General features: G+C 39.9%; 1 protein-coding gene across 1 annotated transcript; it reads left to right on the forward strand.

Annotated features, from left to right (window-relative positions):
* The first annotated feature begins 4,966 nt into the window (after nucleotides 1–4,966).
* LOC100666788 (olfactory receptor 11H4-like) lies at nucleotides 4,967–6,067 on the forward strand. The gene has a single exon (XM_010601025.3). The coding sequence runs from the start codon at nucleotides 4,991–4,993 to the stop codon at nucleotides 6,065–6,067; it is 1,077 nt and encodes a 358-aa protein (XP_010599327.3). The 5' UTR covers nucleotides 4,967–4,990.
* Nucleotides 6,068–22,066: the final 15,999 nt, after the last annotated feature.

Here is a 22,066-nt window from a genome sequence, read left to right on the forward strand (position 1 = left end):
ATTAAGTTTTTGAGTACGGCCATTTGGTAAGTAAGGCCATTTGGCCATTTTCTTATGATAAGGCCACCTGAATCCTGGGCACCTTCTTCTCTAGTTACCCATAGCCGTCGAGTAGATTCTGACTCATAGCAACCCAATAAGACAGAGTAGAACTGCCCCATAGGGTTTCCAAGGAGCCGCTGGTGGATTCAAACTGCTGGACTTTTGGTTAGCAGCTCTCGTAACCACCGCACCACCAGGGCTCCTTTTCTCTAGTTAGGTGCCTGGAAATTATAAAGACTGAGGAAAAAAAAAAAAAAGAAGGTGAGGGAGATAAAGCAGGAAAAGGCGGAGATAAAGCAGGAAAAGACCCATCTTAAGTTTATCTGGAGTCCCTGGTGGTGCAAGGAGTTAACACAATGGGCTGCTAACCTTATGGTTGGCAGTTGGAATCCACCCACAGGTGCCTTGGGAGAAAGGCCTAACAATCTGCTTCCAAAACTTCAGCCACTGAAAACCCTGAGGAGCACAGTTCTACTCTGACACACATGGGGTCACCAGGAGTTGGAGTAGACTTGACAACAACTGCTTTTAAAGCTTATTTAAAGAGGAGATCATGAAGTCAGTCTTGGTGAGTTGTTTGCAATGAACCATTCTCTAAAACACAAGAGTGGGGAAATTTCTTTAACCACCTCTGCTTTCCGAAATCATAAGGCTCAGGTAAAATTTAACTTTGTCATAACACACGTTAAAGTTTGAGAACCTTTGGCCTAGGCTGTCTTTGAATATCAATTTCATGAACAAGCTGGCCCAGGTTATAAGTAAAGATTTTCTCATTGCTCATCTTCATCACCTTTCCCCAGAAGTCATGTTTCAAAAAAGAAGTAGACTGAGAGGATCCTTGAAAGAAGCTGCAATTTTTTAGAAGAAAAACAAAAGCCAAAAGATAAAAAATGGAAGTAAATCTCTGCTCACATTCGCACTGATGTCAAATTCCCTACTGCAGAGCCCTGGTGAGCAGTGGTTAAGAGCTCGCTGTAGCCAAAAGGTCAGCAGTTCAAATTCGCCAGCTGCTCCTTGAAAAGCCTATGGGGCAGTTCTACTCTGTCCTATAGGTTGCTATGAGTCAGAATTTACTCCATGGCAATGGGTTTGGGCTTAGGTTTTTGGAGAGTGAACTCAGAGGGGAACCTGACAATTTGACTCAATTAGTCAATTAAACGGCTTCTGTATATGGACAATCATGGAATTCCTGCCACATCTATTAAGTAATTATTCATTATCAGGTCACTCAAGGCAGTTCCTACCTAATACCAATCACCTGGTCATTACAGTGACTGAGTCCAGGAAAAATGAGTGGACTTAATTTTAAAGTGACCAACAGAATACAGATTTCTGTTTCTCTGTGTTGTCGCATTCCATTTAAGATAGAGAGGAAGAATTTGTTCACAGATATCTCTCCGTTTCAGAGTTAGATTCACGAGCAAAATTAACACTTAATTTCACTGATCTCCACAGAGGTGATTCCTTAATAGAATGCAATCTCTTAGCAATAAAACCCAAAAAAATCAAATGCCGTCGATTACAACTCATAGCGACCCTGTAGGGTGAAATAGAACCTCCCCATAGGGTTTCCAAGGCTGTAATTTTTACAGAAGCAGACTACCACATCTTTCTCTAGCAGGGTGGTCGGGTGGTTCCAGACACCTATGCTTCAGTTAGCAGCCAAGCGCTTAACCACTGCACCACCAGGGCTCCTTTTACAATAGAAACCCTCCTGAAATTTATCTGGTATTTCCCCTGGCTTCTCTGTTTCCAGGAACCCTGGTGGCACACTGGTTAAAGCACTCGACTGCTGACTGAAAAGTCAGTAGTTCAAACCCACCAGCCACTCTGCAGGAGAAAGATGTGTCAGTCTGCTTCCATAAAGATTTACAGCCTTGGAAACCCTATGGGGAAATTCTACCATGTCCTATAGGGTTGCTATAAGTTGCAATCAACACGATGGCAGTGAGTTTGGGGTTTAGTTCACCGTTTCTTTAACTTTAGCCACACCCTGGGATCTAGTCTACTAAAACCTCGGTAAGCCTCAAGGGTTGGAAAGAGGATGCACTCCAGGGGAAACTTGGAGCCACAGAGACCACCTGGGGAGAGACACAGGGTTTTACAGTAATCCCTGAGAGGAAACACAAATTTAAGCATCTCCACAGACTCCTAGAAAACAAGACTCTGGAGTCTCCAGAAGTAAAGGAGGTTCAATAATACATGATGCCCTCAATTGGGGTTTTCCTCATCAGAGGCAGTGAGAAGGTAATGCTTGTTGCTGAATTTATCTTCAAGCCCACCGTGTCTATCCCTCTCTCCAAGCTGAGCCAGGAAACCCATCATTACATGTAAGAGAAAAGGAACAATTTCCACTCAACAACTATGGCTGTAATAGACTACCTGAAGAAAAAAACTAAACCCATTGCCATTGACTCGATTTCAAATCATAGCGACTGCATGTGTTACAGAGCAGAAATGTCCATAGGATTTTCTTGGCTGTAAACTTTACAGAAACAGATCACCAGGCCTTTCTTCTGTGGCACTGTTGGGTGAGTTCGAGCCGCCAACCGTTAGTAGCTGAGAGGAAACCATTTGTGCAAACCTTTGTGATGTTCTACAGAGTGCCTTTTACTACAGAGATCTGATTATCACCGTTCTTCTGGAGAAACTCAAAGGAGGCAGTGTAAAAGTTCAATATGTGAATACAGGACACTTCTATTCACTAGGTGACCTTAGAAAAGTCATGTTCCCTCTCTGAACTTCATCTGCAAAATGGCTAGAATAGATCATCTCACCATTTCTTCCAATTCTGTGATTTTATGTTTACTAGGGATCAACTTTGCAAAAAATAGCTCATTCTCTAGGAGTGATCAGGAGGCATGATTCTTCTCTCAGTCTACCTGAGCAGACCACAGTATGTCAAGTGAGGAACATTTAGGAGGAGCCTATTTAATGAGGCAAGCACTCTTGGGGTGGGTGGACTGACTAATTGGTTGGTTTTTTGTAGTGGAAAGGAGTTATGAAAGAGCTGATCCTCTGGTTTTATAGCCCACTGACAATAGAATCCCGAAAGCATGAGAAATAGTATGTTTGTGGCATAAAATGATGGATATTCCATTCTAATAACCTAACTATTCCCAGATAGTAATTTTGGAGGCCTTAGAGGGCAAGGTTTATGCAGAATTTTACAAATTCATTCATTTCATCAAGGTTGAACCTGAAAATTGACGATTTGGGCTCTTCTGTTCAGCTCCCCTTACTTATCTGCACTTCCACCAAAGGCTACAGCAAAAAAAAACCTGTTGCTAATAGATCAATAAGAGGGTACAATGGAGGAAAAGGTGTAGTTGTCAGTGTAGAACTGACAGTGTCCTGAACTATTAGTCACAGTCAGCAGGCATGGCTTCTTTCTCAGCACAAAGGATGGGAAGCTCAGATCCACTCTTCTGGTCCCTGGTTTACATCTGTGAGCTTGGACTTGGTTCCCAACCTGTAGCAGGGAAAGCAATTTATTTCTGCTTCATAAAAAACAATCTAGGAATCATCTATGGAGCAACTTATTCAGGGAGGATGGAAAACAAATGTGTTCCAAATTTATTATTGATTGGAAAATGAACAACTTTATAACTTCTTTTTGTTCCTTTTTTAGGCCTCCTTAAAAACAACCTCCAATAGGGGAATAGTGATGTTGGAATCCAGGTCTTCATTCTGAAGGATCTTTTTTCTTCTTTGCTTTTCAGAGTTTTTTCTCTTCCACTCCTGACAAAGTTGTGACTGGTGACCTCCAATACAGAAGGCAAGAGATCTGAATTTGACAAGAAAACTCAACATCAAAACAACCATTTAAATTTTCTTGGTAAGAATCTTAATTTAGGGCTTTATGAATATTAATCAATAATAGATTAATCTGTTGTTTAAACACAAATTTGTGCATTTTGCTTGCTCAACTCTTAAAATATATAAATGTGTTGCTACTGAAAAGGACATGCCTGTCCAAATATTTGCAAATGTCTTCTCCTCCCATTTAGAAAATGAAATAAATCCTACCAGATACAATTGCTACCCCACTTGTTCTCAGATCCCTTTAGAAAATTCTTTTATTGGCTTAATCACCTAAAAAGGTGCACTAAATAAACTAAACTTTTGTATTGAAAACACCATTTCCCTCATTTCAGCTATGGAAACACCACCCAGTTATGAAAAATAAGATAGATCCTTTCTGCACAGTATGTATAAAAAACTTGACAATAAACTCTTGCAAAACATAGACATATTTGGAAAATAATATTCTCACTTGTCCTTATTTTGGAGCAAAGGTATTTCTTATGCTGGTATGTTGTTTGTTTTCTTGTTTTGTTTTTGCTTTTAGGTGCCACTCAAATAGTTAGAGTAGTAAAAAGAAAATCTTTAAAGGAAAAATTGAAGAATAGCCTTAAGTCTTGGGTGTGGTAATGTCTATGACAAATTAAACTATTCTGAAAGGCCAGTGTCCTGGTGTGGGTTTTAGCTCCATGTATCAGTCAACAATTTCTGTTGCCAAAGGCTAATCCAACCTCGCACAAGCTGTCCTCAAAATATATGTTCTTCTTTGTGGGTGTTTGTTTTGTTTTTAACAAGGTGGCCTAGATAAGAGAAAGTAGATGAGCTTGTACATAAAGACCTCTTATCGACATTGGAAACACAAGTCAAAAGCAGAAAAGGTCTTATGCATCAAAAAGAAAAACACATCTGGTGATACCACTGCTGTGGAACATTCTAGGTGCACTGGATTCTGCCAAAATAATATTGAGATTTAGAGCCACAATTAATTCAAAATAAGGTGGGATTGTTTCCAACTGGTCCTAGAATACGTCATGTGTTTTCCATTATAGGTCAAGCTCCCTTCTCAGTAAAATCCATGAGATACATAGGAAACAGGGCAACTCGGATTAAACTCATTTCTTTTTTCTTCGTAGGTTTAAGATCCATGAACAGGTCAGCAACACACATTGTGACTGAGTTTGTTCTCCTGGGATTCCCTGCTTGCTGGGAGATGCAGATTTTCCTCTTCTCATTGCTTTTGGTGGTTTATGTCTTGACCCTGCTGGGGAATGGGGCCATCATCTGTGCAGTGAGATGCCACCCACAACTCCACACCCCCATGTACTCTCTGCTGGGCAACTTTGCCTTCCTTGAGATCTGGTATGTTTCCTCCACAGTTTCCACCATGCTAGCCAACATTCTCTCCAAGACCAAGGTCATCTCATTTTCTGGTTGCTCCTTCCAGTTCTATTTCTTCTTTTCCCTGGGCACTGCTGAATGTCTCTTCCTGGCAGTAATGGCTTATGATCGGTACCTGGCCATCTGCCACCCACTGCACTACCCCACCATCATGGCCAGGAGGATCTGTGGCATGCTGGTGTCTCTCTGCTGGCTCACTGGATTCCTTGGCTACCCAATCCAAATTTTCTTCATCTCCCAACTTCCCTTTTGTGGTCCCAATATCATTGATCACTTCCTGTGTGACATGGACCCACTCATGGCTCTGTCCTGTTCCCCAGCCCCCACTACAGAATTTATTTTCTATACTGAGTGCTCCCTTGTCCTCTTTTTCACTATTATGTATATTCTTCGATCCTACACTCTGCTGCTCAGAGCTGTTTTTCAGGTCCCCTCTGCAGCTGGCCAGTGGAAAGCCCTCTCCACATGTGGCTCTCGTTTAGTTGTGGTGTCTCTTTTCTATGGGACAGTCATGGTAATGTATGTGAGTCCTACGTATGGGGTCCCAACTTTGATACAGAAGACCCTCACTCTGGTGTATTCAGTACTGACACCTCTTTGTAATCCCCTGATTTATAGTCCTCGTAATAAGAACATGAAATTTGCCCTGAGAAATATCCTGGGTAGAATGAGAATAGGTCAAAATTCACGAGTCAAAGATGTGCCATACTTCCAAGTCCTAATGAAGAACAAGGTGAAGATGTACTCATTATTTCCATGGTCTTTTAGTTCTCACTTTGTGGAGTTAGGGGCCAGTTATTTTATCTGCTATGTCCAACTTTAAATACCTTTCCTGTATGACTGTATGATCTACTTAAACCTTAACTCACTGGGCTTCAACACCGAGTAAAAATTTTTTAGCGTCTGTCCTTATTGGAATGACACAATGCAATTGTTATATGAGAAAAGTTAGATTTTGGTATAACATCAGTTTTAGAGCAAACATAGTCACCTTTACTGAATAATTAAGGTGCAGTGACTTTTAGCCAGCCATGGGACATTTCTAAACCTTTAACAGACACTTGTTGCTTATACCTAGTCTAACAATATTATCTAATCACCCTCTGTATTAAAACAAGGAGGAAAAAAAAAAAACTATGACCAGAAGAAACTCTTTGAACAGGTTTCCTAAGAAGTATAATTCCCTTGTCAGAAGTGTGAAATAAAACTTTGACACATGCCAAACAGTAATTTGTTGCAGCTGCTTTAAGGTTTCTGTCATTACACTTACCACATTAGGATGTAATTTATTTATTTTCATGTACCTCCCTTCGAGGGAGCTCCTTGAGGACAGGAATTGCCTTTTTCATTTCTGGATCCCCAACACGGTGAGAGATAGTAAAGCAGTTTTTGACACCCGGGAACTGGCCTAACAGTATCAGGTCCTGGTGTTGACAGGAGCTGGCCCGCCACCCACAGTTAGGCAGGCAGAGTGTCCTCTGCTGAACATAAACAATTTCACACAACACAGTCTCAGACAAGGCCACTCTGTGATCAGGATGGATCAAGACAAAATCAAGACCACTCCACAATCACATCTGAGCAGAGTCAAAAACAAGAGCACTACCCAAATCACAAAAAATGACCAAATATCCCCTTTTTCTGCCTCATATGAGTGACTGCTTTTTCTTCACCAACTACAGCTTTAACCCAACTGCATTGTTACTGCCTTATAGATAAAAATTAAGATGCCAAATCATAGAATGTTCTGCTACTTTCTCTCAGCATCCACAGAAAAAACTTCCATAAGCTCTCCCCAAAATCACCTAACGAAAGCCTAAATCACATAATAACTACTTTCTAACACCCTGACATGCACCATGTTTTATCATAGCATACAGTCTCCCTCATGATGACAAACCAATAAACCCAAATGCAACTTTGTTCGACCACAGGTATGATATGGTGATCTTTCGTATGATGGAAATCAACAGTAGTTCAATACTCAGCATACAATAAGGGCCTAAATATGTTTATTGAATGTTTTCTATCTCAATTTTTTTACTTACAAAAGTAATATGAGGTCTTCATAACAAATTAAAGCAATGTAAAAGTGTATAAAGATGGTGAATTTCCCTTCTCCGCTCGCATTCCCACCAATCCTTCTCTCTGCTACTCAGAGGCAATATATCTAAATTCCTCTGTCTGGCCTTCATAATATGGCCCCAGTAAACCTATATTATTTGCTTCCCACTGCTTCCCAACATGAATCCTCAGGTTTAGTCAGGACAGTCACCTGACTCCTCCAATCTCTATCATCCCTGCACCTTGGCTCAGGCTGCTTTTTAACCCACAGAGCCTCACCTCATCTTCGGCTCTGCCACTTGAGAAAGACAGTTAACACGATGCCTAGGGTCTTATTTTGTAAAATGGGTACAATTTATATCTTGTAAGAATTTCATAAAGATTAAATGAGACAATTTATACAACGACCAAAGCACAGAAAGAGACAGAAGACTCTCGGCACGTGTTCGTTCCCCTCTCCTTCCTAACTTTCAAGCCTCAGATTAACCACAACTCCTCCTTGAATGATTTTGTGTCTACAGATGACTGGCCTGGCTGGAGCTGAGGGTTTGTGTTGGGAAGCACAGAAAACAAATAATACAGATTTTAAAAAACCGTTGCTCTCCAATCAACTCTGACTTGTGGAGGTGCCGTGTGTGTCAGGGTAGAACGGTGCTCCATGTGTTTTTCAATGGTTGATTTTTCAGGAGTTAATCAGGAGGACATTGAGGTGTTTCTGGGTGTCCTCAAACTTCCCAACATTTTGGTTAGCAGCCAAGCACATTAACCTTTTGCACTATCCAGGGACTTCCAATATAGGCCATATTATGAAGGATGATGAATGCCAGACAAAAGAATTTAGATATATTGACTCTGAGGAGGGGAAAGGAGGACAAATAAACTGGAAGAAGGGAGGAACAGAAGCCTAGGTAACCTCCTTCATGACCGCAAGTATCCATGACATCCCAATCTGCCACCTGTTCTATGTCAATAAATCACATCACCTCCGCCTACATACCTCCTCCCAAATGTTCCCAGAGAAAGGAGTAACAAACACCAAACTACTGCCGCTGAATCTTTTGAGGGATGAGTTTTTGGAACAATAGCTTTTCTTGGAGTGGCTGTGAGTCAGGAGCGGCCATGAGTCAGGAGCAGACTGGATAGAAGCTAACAACAACTTCTGCGATGACTCTCAGAGTTACTAATCAGATATTGGACGAACAATTTCTGAAGATGGAGAACTGTGGTGAAACATAAAACCCATGACAATGAGAATAGTTTTCTTCATTCTCATCCAATTACTCTACGCCTCTCCCTATCATTTCTCCACTTTTGCTATATTAATTCTCTAAAATTGTAGCCCTACGAATTTTCCACCATTGCAGGACTCAACCTGGTTGTGCCTAGTCGCCTGTGTTCTGCTGCCCTCTCGAGGTCACTATGCTTCTATCGCATGTGTAAGCATAACAAGAAAAACCTCAACCCACCCAAATGCAATGTGGAAAGGAATGTATTTGCTAATTTAATCTTCTAATTAACTGACCGGTAAAAGCCTTTTTATACTGAGTATTAAAATCATTCCAAAGTATATTTGTCCTTTTTTGGACCTAGGTATATTGAAAATGAAGTACCTGGGTAGTTCAAATAGTTCACATGCTAGGCTGCCAACCTAAAGGTTGGAAGTTCAAGTCCAGCCAGAGGCACCTCAGAAAAAAAAAGGCTACTTCCAAAAACACAACCATTGAAAACCCTGTGGCACACAATTCTACTCTCACACACATAAACCAAAAAAAAAAAAAAAAAAACCGAGTAAATTCCAACTCAGAGCGACCCATAGGAAAAAAAAAAAATTTTTTTTTTTTAGAGGTCACCATAAATCAGAATTGAGTCGACAGCCACTGATTCATTAAAAATAATTTAATGTTTCATCCCACAAGAACTCAGGATGTTTAATGTGGTGGGACAATCAATGAACAGGCAGTCAGTTGATGAGGGTTCCAATCTAGTTCTATCACCAACTAGTAACGTGTCTTATAAGTCACTTCACATCTCTGGCCTCATCTTCTCTATCTGGAAAATAAGAAGCTTAAATGGAGCAATGTTTCTAGGTTCCCTATATTCATTCATTTTTCCCTCAAAATATTTGACCTGTTTGTTATTTTTCATTGCCAACATATATTCTGGTGAGCTAGAATAATATTTTGAGGCATTAACCAAAGTTCTCCATGGTCCTTCCCATACCACATATTTTCTCATACTTTTACTCTCCACATTTTTAGAGCTAAAGTCATTGTCTCAGGAGAGGAATGGTGCTTTAGAAAAACATGAAGATACTTTTAAATTTCAAAAGCTGAAGTCTTTAATTTGCAATAGCCCAGGCTTTTTAACTTTGAAAATTCTGAAAACTTATCCCATGAAAAAAATCGGGAAGAAGAGATGAAAACCAATATGTATTGTAACTCTAATTTCTGTAATGCATAAAACCCAAACTTTCTGTGGTTTAACACAACAGAAGTCTATTTCTCATTCACCTAACACTTAAACCAGTTTTCTTCCACCACTTTCACACTGGAATCCATGTGCTATCTAAAAGAAGAGTCTTGCCATGAGTTTATGAGTTGACATAATGCTTGAAAATATGTGAATGACTCTTACTTGGAAGATTTACCAAAGTTACTAAGTTTTTAAATCTATCAAAACTCAATATTAAGAAAACAAACAACCAAATGAAAAATGGGAAAGATCTGAACAGACACTTCAGAAAAGAAGATATATTAAGGGCAAATAAACACATGAAAACATTATATGTCATTAAAGAAATAAAAATTAAAACCACAATGAACCACCACTGCATGCCTATTAAAACAGCTAAAATCCCAAAACCTGACAAAGACAAATGCTGACAAGGATATGGAATGACAGGAACTGTCATTCATTGCTGGTTGGGATGCAAAATGTGACAGTTACTTTGGGAGAGGATTTGGCAGTTTCTTATAAAGCTAAATATAGACTTACCCTATGACCCATCAATCAAACTCCTACGTATTTACCCAAGCAATTTGAAAACTTACATCTACCAAAAAAAAATCTGTATATAAAAGTTTACTGCAGTTTTATTCATAGTCACTAAAAACTGAAAGCAGCTAAGATGTCCTTCCACAGGGGAATGGATAAACTGTGGTGCATCCATACAATGGAATATTATTATTCAGCAATAAAAATGAATGAGCTATTGAATCACACAACAACATGGTTGATCCTAAATGCATTGTAGAAAGGAAAAGAAGGTCCAAAAGACTACATACTGTATGATTCCATCCATATGAAATTCTACAAAAGGCAAAACTATAGGGATGGAAAACATACTAGTGATTGCCAGGAGATGGGGGGAAGGGGTGTGGTTGACTACAAAGGGGATGTACAGGGGAACTTTTAGGTGAAGAAACTGTTCTATATGGTTCTAGGGTGGGTGGTGGATACGTGAATTTACGCGTTTGTCAAAGCTCATAGAACTGTAAAGCATGAAAAGTGAACTTTAATTATGCAAACTAAAAAAAAAAATTATCAACCAAGATGTGAGGGAATTCCAAGATGGAAGACAGTTTGTGACAAATAAATCTATCTGTATTATAACTGTGTGACATAACTGCACTTGGTGGGTAGGGTAAAAAAAGAGGAGCCTACCTAAGTAACTTTGGAAAATGATATTTTGACTAGAAACTGTAAGGCTAAAGGCAAAACACCTATGCACAGACACTCTACCGTAGTTGGTAAATGTGTTTTCACAGGACTGTGGGCTAACAATTCTGAAACTGTTTTACATGTATACTGTGGCTGAACAAATAAGTAAATGAATAGTAGATGGTGAGAGTCAGGGTTCTTACTGTCTTTATTAGTTTCCTATTGTTGCTAGAACGAAGCACCACAGACTTAGTGCCTTAAAATAACATAAATGCATTATGTCACTGTTCTGGAAGTCAGAAGTCCAGAATCAGTCTCACTTGGATAAAGTCAAGATGTCAACAGGGCTGGTTCCCTCTGGAGGCTCTAGAGGAAAATCTGTTTCCTTGCCTTTGCCAGTTTCTAGAGACTGCCTGCACTCCGTAGCTAGTGGCCCCTTCCTCCATCTTCATATCTAGCGGCATACCATCTTCCAATCTCTTTCATGCTCTTCACTCATCACATCACCTTCTGTGTCTTTAACCCTCCTGCCTCCTTCTTAGAAGGAACCTTCTGATTACATTGGTCCACTGAATATTCCAGTATAATCTCCCTCTCACAATGCCCTTAGGTTAATCATATCTGCAAAGTTCCTTTGCCATTCAAAGTTAATATATTTATAGGTTCTGGGGATTAGGAGGTGACACCTTTGGGAGGCTGTTATTCAAATCTACTACACTGTCAAAGACCAAAGTTACAGCTAAGTAAGCAAGAAAGCCAAGAATGAACCCTGTGGAACTGATTAGAGACATTAAGTATAAATTTATGCTTAGCTTAAGACAGATAGATAGACATATGATAGATAGACAGACAGACAGACAGATAATAATAGATAGACAGATAGATGCATAGATACATGGGTAGATACATAGATAGATACATACATACATACGCAGATACATAGATACATGATAGATACATAGATACCTAGATGATGGATGGATGGTTGGATGGATGGATAGATTAGACAGACAGATATAGAAAAAATTATATATATATGTGTGTGTGTATATACATGATTTAGTGTGTATTTGTATATTATGTAGCTCCGTTTACTGAAGGGGACTAGAAGCGATGACACCCCAGTAGCAACAAACACTCCCAACACCCAGATCTTGATTTCTAAATATCATTCTTCAATAAAAGCTACCAGGGCTCCTTGGAGAAATGACAGATTCTAGGACTGGGACAGGGAAAACACAAGATGAGCCTAGAGCATCTTGTAGTACCAAAAATAAGAAATGTCCAAAAAACAAAAAGAATGGCAACATGTCAAATGGATATAAGAGCCAACCTGAAAGAGCTCTCAGTAGCCAAAACTGGAACAATTTATATTAATATTAAAAAAATAAATAGCATGGTATTGGATTATAACCCAAAGTACAAAATAAATATACATGAATTCATACAGATATAAATGACTGAATAAATAAACAAATGAGGGAGAAGAAACAAAATTTCCTTACAGAGGAAATCCAAATAGTATATGTAGATACTCCCCTCTCCAGGAGGTAAAGCTTAATCCCTTTCCTCCAAAGGTGGCCTAGACTGTGTGACACACCTCAAAGAACATACTAGAAAAAGGGAAAAATAATAACTTTACAGTGGAGAAACCTGGCAAACACTCCATCAACCAAGTGATGGTTAGCATCACCAGTGATGTCATGTGGGTGTCATGTCTCCATGATATGATGCGATGAGGAGGACATTTCACCTCTCTGGTACTCTCACCCCCAACCCAGAACCACGATCTAATCATGAGGAAAAACATCAAACCCAAATTAGAGAAAAGTCTACACGACACCTGGACAGTATTCCTCAGGAGTACCAAGGTCATGAAAAACAAGGAAAGACAGAAACTAACTGTCACAGACCCAGAGGAGGCTGGAGAGACATGACCTCTAAATACCATGTGGCACCCTAGATTAAGTCCTGGAATACAAAACGTACGTTAATGCAAGAACTGATGAAACCCAAAACAATCTGGAGTTTAGTTAATAACATAACAAGGTTGACTTCTGAGTTTTAACAGATGTACAATGGAAATGTAAGATGGTAACAATGGAGAAAATTGCATAGGGCCATACGAAGGTTTTCTGGACTATCTCTGAAATTTTTCTGTAAATCTAAGGTTATTCAAAAATAAAAAAATTTTATTTAAAAAAAAATGGTTAACCTAGTATTTCTGACCACCTGAATAAACTAGCTCAAAAATGCCAAGACCCACATGAAAACCTATCATTTGCTGACAATGTATATGGATTCAAAGAAAAGATTCAGCTTCAAAAGAAGGTTAAAAGTGGTTCACTAAGGGCGGAGCCAAGATGGCGGACTAGGCAGACGCTACCTCGGATCCCTCTTACAACAAAGACACGGAAAAACAAGTGAATCGATCACATACATAACAATCTACGAACCCTGAACAACAAACACAGATTTAGAGATGGAGAACGAACTAATACGGGGAAGCAGCGTTTGTTTCCAGAGCCTGGAGCCAGCGTACCAGTCAGGTACGGCACAAGCACAGAGACCTGCTCCACCCCCCTGAACTAACCCCGGGAGGAGGACCAGCCGGTTCCACGGGCGGCGTGGGACGCAGCCGGTAGGAGAAGTCCCCAGGAGGCAGTGACTGGTCTTGGAGCAGAAAGAGCAGCATCTGAGCCGGGGAACCATCCCGCAGGGATTTGGACTGGACGCAGGTACGCCATAAACACGGAGAGTTGCTTCACCCCCCTGAACTAACCCCGGGAAGGGGACCAGCCGGTAGGAGAAGACCCCGGGAGGCAGCGACTGGTATTGGAGCGGGGAGAACAGCGTCCCAGCCAGGACACTCGGTCACGGCACAAGCACGGAGAGCTACTCCACCCATCTGAACAAACCCCAGGAGGAGGCCCAACTGGTTCTCGGAGGTGGCACGGCCACGTGGCTGGAGGGACGAGAAGTCCCCGGGAGGCAGGGACTGATTTTGGAGTCGAGAGCGCACCGTCCCAGTAGGGGAGCCTTGACGCTGGGCGTGGGGCTGGAAGCGGAGGATCTGACCGTGACTCCAGCGGGCCAGACCCCCCGGGGGCCATCTCCACACAGCCAGCACACATAGGCGACACGCCCGCGGGAATCTCAGATATAATAGTCATTCCAAGCAAGACAAGCAACTCTGGCTATATTCTGAGGTGCTACTCTCCTATCTCTCTGTTCCCTCCCCCACCCTCCCCAGGTGGCTTCATTAACATCTGAATAGCCTGAGCCAGAGGGAGAACTCTGATAGGGATCTGACTGCATTTTTTTTTTAGCGGATTTGGAAAAACTAGTTTCCCAGTGATGGCTCGGAGACAACAATCCATATCAAACCACTTAAAGAAGCAGACTGTGACAGCTTCTCCAACCCCCCAAACAAAAGAATCAAAATCTTTCCCAAATGAAGATACAATCTTGGAATTATCAGATACAGAATATAAAAAACTAATTTACAGAATGCTTAATGATTTTAATGATATCACAAATGAAATTAGGATAACTGCAGAAAAAGCCAAGGAACACACTGATAAAACTGTTGAAGAACTCAAAAAGATTATTCAAGAACATAGTGGAAAAATTAATAAGTTGCAAGAATCCATAGAGAGACAACATGTAGAAATCCAAAAGATTAACAATAAAATTACAGAATTAGACAAGGCAATAGGAAGTCAGAGGAGCAGACTCGAGCAATTAGAATGCAGACTGGGACATCTGGAGGACCAGGGAATCAACACCAACATAGCTGAAAAGAAATCAGATAAAAGAATTAAAAAAAATGAAGAAACCCTAAGAATTATGTGGGACTCTATCAAGAAGGATAACCTGCGGGTGATTGGAGTCCCAGAACAGGGGCGGGGGACAGAAAACACAGAGAAAATAGTTGAAGAACTCCTGACACAAAACTTCCCTGACATCATGAAAGATGAAAGGATAGCTATCCAAGATGCTCATCGAACCCCACTTAAGATTGATACAAAAAGAAAAACACCAAGACATATTATCATCAAACTCACCAAAACCAAAGATAAACAGAAAATTTTAAAAGCAGCCAGGGAGAAAAGAAAGGTTTCCTTCAAGGGAGAATCAATAAGAATATGTTCTGACTACTCAGCAGAAACCATGCAGGCAAGAACGGAATGGGACGACATATACAGAACACTGAAGGAGAAAAACTGCCAACCAAGGATCATATATCCAGCAAAACTCTCTCTGAAATATGAAGGCGAAATTAAGATATTTACAGACAAACACAAGTTTAGAGAATTTGCAAAAACCAAACCAAAGCTACAAGAAATACTAAAGGATATTGTTTGGTCAGAGAACCAATAATATCAGATATCAGCACAACACAAGGTCACAAAACAGATCGTCCTGATATCAACTCAAATAGGGAAATCACAAAAACAAACAAATTAAGATTAATTAAAAAAAAAAATACACATAACAGGGAATCATGGAAGTAAATAGGTAAAAGATCACAATAATCAAAAAGAGGGACTAAATACAGGAGGCATTGAACTGCCATATGGAGAGTGATACAAGGCGATATAGAACAATACAAGTTAGGTTTTTACTTAGAAAAATAGGGGTAAATAATAAGGTAACCACAAAAAGGTATAACACCTCTATAACTCAAGATAAAAACCAAGAAAAACGTTTAACGACTCAACTAACATAAAGTCAAGCACTATGAAAATGAGGATCTCACAATTTACTAAGAAAAACGCCTCAGCACAAAAAAGTATGTGGAAAAATGAAATTGTCAACAACACACATAAAAAGGCATCAAAATGACAGCACTAAAAACTTATTTATCTATGATTACCCTGAATGTAAATGGACTAAATGCACCAATAAAGAGACAGAGAGTCACGGACTGGATAAAGAAACAAGATCCATCTATATGCTGCCTACAAGAGACACACCTTAGACTTAGAGACACAAACAAACTAAAACTCAAAGGATGGAAAAAAGTGTATCAAGCAAACAATAAGCAAAAAAGAAGAGGAGTAGCAATATTAATTTCTGACAAAATAGACTTTAAACTTAAATCCACCACAAAGGATAAAGAAGGACACTATATAATGATAAAAGGGACAATTGATCAGGAAGACATTACCATACTAAATATTTATGCACCCAATGACAGGGCTGCAAGATACATAAATCAAATTTTAACAGAATTGAAAAGCAACATAGATACCTCCACAATTATAGTAGGAGACTTCAACACACCACTTTCGGAGAAGGACAGGACATCCAGTAAGAAGCTCAGCAGAGACACGGAAGATCTAATTACAACAATCAACCAACTTGACCTCATTGACTTATACAGAACTCTCCACCCAACTACTGCAAAATATACTTTTTTTTCTAGCGCACATGGAACATTCTCTAGAATAGACCACATATTAGGTCATAAAACAAACCTTTGCAGAGTCCAAAACATCGAAATATTACAAAGCATCTTCTCAGACCACAAGACAATAAAACTAGAGATCAATAATAGAAAAACTAGGGAAAAGAAATCAAATACTTGAAAAATGAACAATACCCTCCTGAAAAAAGACTGGGTTATAGAAGACATCAAGGAGGGAATAAGGAAATTCATAGAATGCAACGAGAATGAAAATACTTCCTATCAAAACCTCTGGGACACAGCAAAAGCAGTGCTCAGAGGCCAATTTGTATCAATAAATGCACACATACGAAAAGAAGAAAGAGCCAAAATCAGAGAACTGTCCCTACAACTTGAACAAATAGAAAGTGAGCAACAAAAGAATCCATCAGGCACCAGAAGAAAACAAATAATAAAAATTAGAGCTGAACTAAATGAATTAGAGAACAGAAAAACATTCGAAAGAATTAACAAAGCCAAAAGCTGGTTCTTTGAAAAAATTAACAAAATTGATAAACCATTGGCTAGACTGACTAAAGAAAAACAGGAAAGGAAACAAATAACCCGAATAAGAAATGAGAAGGACCACATCACAACAGAACCAAATGAAATTAAAAGAATCATTTCAGATTATTATGAAAAATTGTACTCTAACAAATTTGAAAACCTAGAAGAAATGGGTGAATTCCTGGAAAAACACTACCTACCTAAACTAACACATTCAGAAGTAGAACAACTAAATAGACCCATAACAAAAAAAGAGATTGAAACGGTAATCCAAAAACTCCCAACAAAAAAAGCCCTGGCCCGGACGGCTTCACTGCAGAGTTCTACCAAACTTTCAGAGAAGAGTTAACACCACTACTACTAAAGGTATTCCAAAGCATAGAAAATGACGGAATACTACCCAACTCATTCTATGAAGCCACCATCTCCCTGATACCAAAACCAGGTAAAGACATTACAAAAAAAGAAAATTATAGACCTATATCCCTCATGAACATTGATGCAAAAATCCTCAACAAAATTCTAGCCAATAGAATCCAACAACACATCAAAAAAATAATTCACCCTGATCAAGTGGGATTTATACCAGGTATGCAAGGCTGGTTTAATATCAGAAAAACCATTAATGTAATCCATCACATAAATAAAACAAAAGACAAAAACCACATGATCTTATCAATTGATGCAGAAAAGGCATTTGACAAAGTCCAACACCCATTCATGATAAAAACTCTTACCAAAATAGGAACTGAAGGAAAATTCCTCAACATAATAAAGGGCACCTATGCAAAGCCAACAGCCAATATCACTCTAAATGGAGAGAACCTGAAAGCATTTCCCTTGAGAACGGGAACCAGACAAGGATGCCCTTTATCACCGCTCTTATTCAACACCGTGTTGGAAGTCTTAGCCAGGGCAATTAGGCTAGACAAAGAAATAAAAGGTATCGGATTGGCAAGGAAGAAGTAAAATTATCACTATTTGCAGATGACATGATTATATACACAGAAAACCCTAAGGAATCCTCCAGAAAACTACTGAAACTAATAGAAGAGTTTGGCAGAGTCTCAGGTTATAAAATAAACCTACAAAAATCACTTGGATTCCTCTACATCAACAAAAAGAACACCGAAGAGGAAATAACCAAATCAATACCATTCACAGTAGCCCCCAAGAAGCTAAGATACTTAGGAATAAATCTTACCAAGGATGTAAAAGACCTATACAAAGAAAACTACAAAGCTCTACTACAAGAAATTCAAAAGGACATACTTAAGTGGAAAAACATACCTTGCTCATGGATAGGAAGACTTAACATAGTAAAAATGACTATTCTACCAAAAGCCATCTATACATTTAACGCACTTCCGATCCAAATTCCAATGTCATATTTTAAGGGGATAGAGAAACAAATCACCAATTTCATATGGAAGGGAAAGAAGCCCCGGATAAGCAAAGCACTACTGAAAAAGAAGAAGAAAGTGGGAGGCCTCACCTTACCTGACTTCAGAACCTATTATACAGCCACAGTAGTCAAAACAGCCTGGTATTGGTACAACAACAGACACATAGACCAATGGAACAGAATTGAGAACCCAGACATAGATCCATCCACGTATGAGCAGCTGATATTTGACAAAGGACCAGTGTCAATTAACTGGGGAAAAGATAGCCTTTTTAACAAATGGTGCTGGCATAACTGGATATCCATTTGCAAAAAAATGAAACAGGACCCATACCTCACACCATGCACAAAAACTAACTCCAAGTGGATCACAGACCTAAACATAAAGACTAAAACGATAAAGATCATGGAAGAAAAAATTGGGACAACCCTAGGAGCCCTAATACAAGGTATAAACAGAATACAAAACATTACCAAAAATGATGAAGAGAAACCAGATAACTGGGAGCTCCTAAAAATCAAACACCTATGCTCATCTAAAGACTTCACCAAAAGAGTAAAAAGACCACCTACAGATTGGGAAAGAATTTTCAGCTATGACATCTCCGACCAGCGCCTGATCTCTAAAATCTACATGATTCTGTCAAAACTCAACCACAAAAAGACAAACAACTCAATCAAGAAATGGGCAAAGGATATGAACACACACTTCACTAAAGAAGATACTCAGGCAGCTAACAGATACATGAGAAAATGCTCTCGATCATTAGCCATTAGAGAAATGCAAATTAAAACTACGATGAGATTCCATCTCACACCAGCAAGGCTGGCATTAATCCAAAAAACACAAAATAATAAACGTTGGAGAGGCTGCGGAGAGATTGGAACTGTCATACACTGCTGGTGGGAATGTAAAATGGTACAACCACTTTGGAAATCTATCTGGCATTATCTTAAACAGTTAGAAATAGAACTACCATACAACCCAGAAATCCCACTCCTAGGAATATACCCTAGAGATACAAGAACCTTCATACAAACAGATATATGCACACCCATGTTTATTGCAGCTCTGTTTACAATAGCAAAAAGCTGGAAGCAACCAAGGTGTCCATCAACGGATGAATGGCTAAATAAATTGTGGTATATTCACACAATGGAATACTACGCATCAATAAAGAACAGTGACGAATCTGTGAAACATTTCATAACATGGAGGAACCTGGAAGGCATTATGCTGAGCGAAATTAGTCAGAGGCAAAAGGACAAATATTGTATAAGACCACTATTATAAGATCTTGAGAAATAGTATAAACTGAGAAGAACACATACTTTTGTGGTTACGAGGCGGGGAGGGAGGGAGGGTGGGAGAGGGTTTTTTATTGATTAATCAGTAGATAAGAACTGCTTTAGGTGAAGGGAAAGACAACACTCAATACATGGAGGGTCAGCTCAATTGGACTGGACCAAAAGCAAAGAAGTTTCCGGGATAAAATGAATGCTTCAGAGGTCAGCGGAGCAAGCGCGGGGGTCTGGGGAACATGGTTTGCGGGAACTTCTAAGTCAATTGGCAAAATAATTCTATTATGAAATCATCCTGCATCCCACTTTGAAATGTGGCGTCTGGGGTCTTAAATGCTAACAAGCGGCCGTCTAAGATGCAGCAATTGGTCTCAACCCACCTGGAGCAAAAGAAAATGAAGAACACCAAGCCCACACGGCAACTAAGAGCCCAAGAGACAGAAAGGGCCACATGAACCAGAGACTTACATCATCCTGAGACCAGAAGAACTAGTTGGTGCCCGGCCACAATCGATGACTGCCCTGACAGGGAGCACAGCAGAGGACCCCTGAGGGAGCAGGAGATCAGTGGGATGCAGACCCCAAATTCTCATAAAAAGACCAAACTTAATGGTCTGACTGAGACTGGAGGAATCCCGGCGGCCATGCTCCCCAGACCTTCAGTTGACACAGGACAGGAACCATCCCCGAAGACAACTCATCAGAAATGAAAGGGACTGGTCAGCGGGTGGGAGAGAGACACTGATGAAGAGTGAGCTAATTATATCAGGTGGACACTTGAGATTGTGTTGGCAACTCTTGTCTGGAGGGGGGATGGGAGGATAGAGAGAGAGGGAAGCCGGCAAAATTGTCAAGAAAGGAGAGACTGAAAGGGCTGACTCAAGAGGGGGAGAGCAAGTGGGAGTAGGGAATGAGATGTATGTAAACTTATATGTGACAGACTGATTGGATTTGTAAACGTTCACTTGAAGCTTAATAAAAGTTATTAAAAAAAAAAAAAAGTGGTTCACTAGTCATGCTTGGTTTTATTAGTTGAAACCTGAGAAAGAGTTATTAAGACTAGAAGAGAAAAATCAGTGCATGTGTCAGGAAAATCTTATCTGTGTTTTCAAATACTTGATATGAAAAAGTTTGATTTGATTTTAATGCAAAGTTAAGGTTCCTCACAAGAACTTTTTTTTTTCAATTGTACTGTAGAAGAAGGTTTACAGAGTAAAAGAGTTTCTCGTTAAACAATGCACATACTGTTTTATGACATTGGTTGCCAACCCCATGGCATGTCAACACTCTCCCCTTCTCCAATTTGGGTTCCCCATTAACAACTTTCCTGTCCCCTCCTGCCTTCTGGTCCTTGCCCCTGGGCTGGTGTGCCTCTTTAGTCTCGTTTTGTTTTATGGGCTGTCTAATCTTTGGCCTAAGAGTGAACCTCACAGTGGTTCCATTACTGAGTTAAAAAGGTATTCGGAGGTCACACTCTCGAGATTTCCCCAGTCTTTGTCAGACCAGTAAGTCTGGTCGTGTGTGTGTGTGTGTGTCTGTGTGTCTGGGTGTCAGAATTTTTTTTGTTTCCTTACTTTTTTTTATTGCTTTCTGTACATTATACCAAGAATTTTCTGACACCTCAACTTCATTTATCATGATCTACCATTGAGTCCAGCCTTAAATCAACAAACTGGACAAATAATTAGAACATCTTCCAGCTCTTTAAGCCAGTGCATTGATTTTAGAACCAATAATCTCCACCCACATCAGTCAATTCAGCCCAAACTAAAGTTATGTTCCCCTTTGACGTCCGCTCTTTAGATTGTTGCCAATACTAATTAGCAAAGGCTGTGACTGACTGAAATCTCTCTAGTCTATGAAGGGAGACCATGGGGTGGCATGAGGTCATTACAAGTCTTTTAAGTACTTTCATCAGATACTGGACAGTGGGCTGCTGGGCTGTCAAGGAAAGTTTGGGGACCTGAGTACTCCTAGTCTCCTGAATCTTTTCCTATATCTACTTTCCTATTCTCAGGGTCCAACTCTTTCCCAATCGATTCGATAACTTTCACATAAGTCAGTTGGTGAGGATGTGAAGTGATTGACATTGCAAATGGACAGGACAACCCATGTGACAGATTTTGTGGATTTTCCTTTTTTGGTTCTCTGTTCTGCAGCAAGGAGCCCTGGTGGAGCAGTGGTTAAAGAAATCTAACCAAAACGTTGTCGGTTCAAAAGCGGTTCTGCAGGAGAAAGGTGTGGCAGTCTACTTTGTAGAGATTTACAGCCTTGAAAACACTGTGGGGTGACTATGAGTCAGAATCGACTCGATGGCAGTGGGTTGGGTTTGGCTTTTTGGGTTCTATAACTAGAAGCTAAAAGCTACAAAAAAAAAAAAAAAAAGACATTTTTTTAGCATAGCCCATGGAAAGTCCCTGTACCTTTGGCCA

This window comes from Loxodonta africana, chromosome 10 (genome assembly GCF_030014295.1).
Source record: "Loxodonta africana isolate mLoxAfr1 chromosome 10, mLoxAfr1.hap2, whole genome shotgun sequence".
Lineage (NCBI taxonomy): Eukaryota > Metazoa > Chordata > Mammalia > Proboscidea > Elephantidae > Loxodonta > Loxodonta africana.

What these genes read in the sequence shown, in the direction of transcription:
- LOC100666788 (XM_010601025.3), top strand. Translation starts at nt 4,991, where the DNA reads ATGAACAGGTCAGCAACACACATTGTGACTGAGTTTGTTCTCCTGGGA.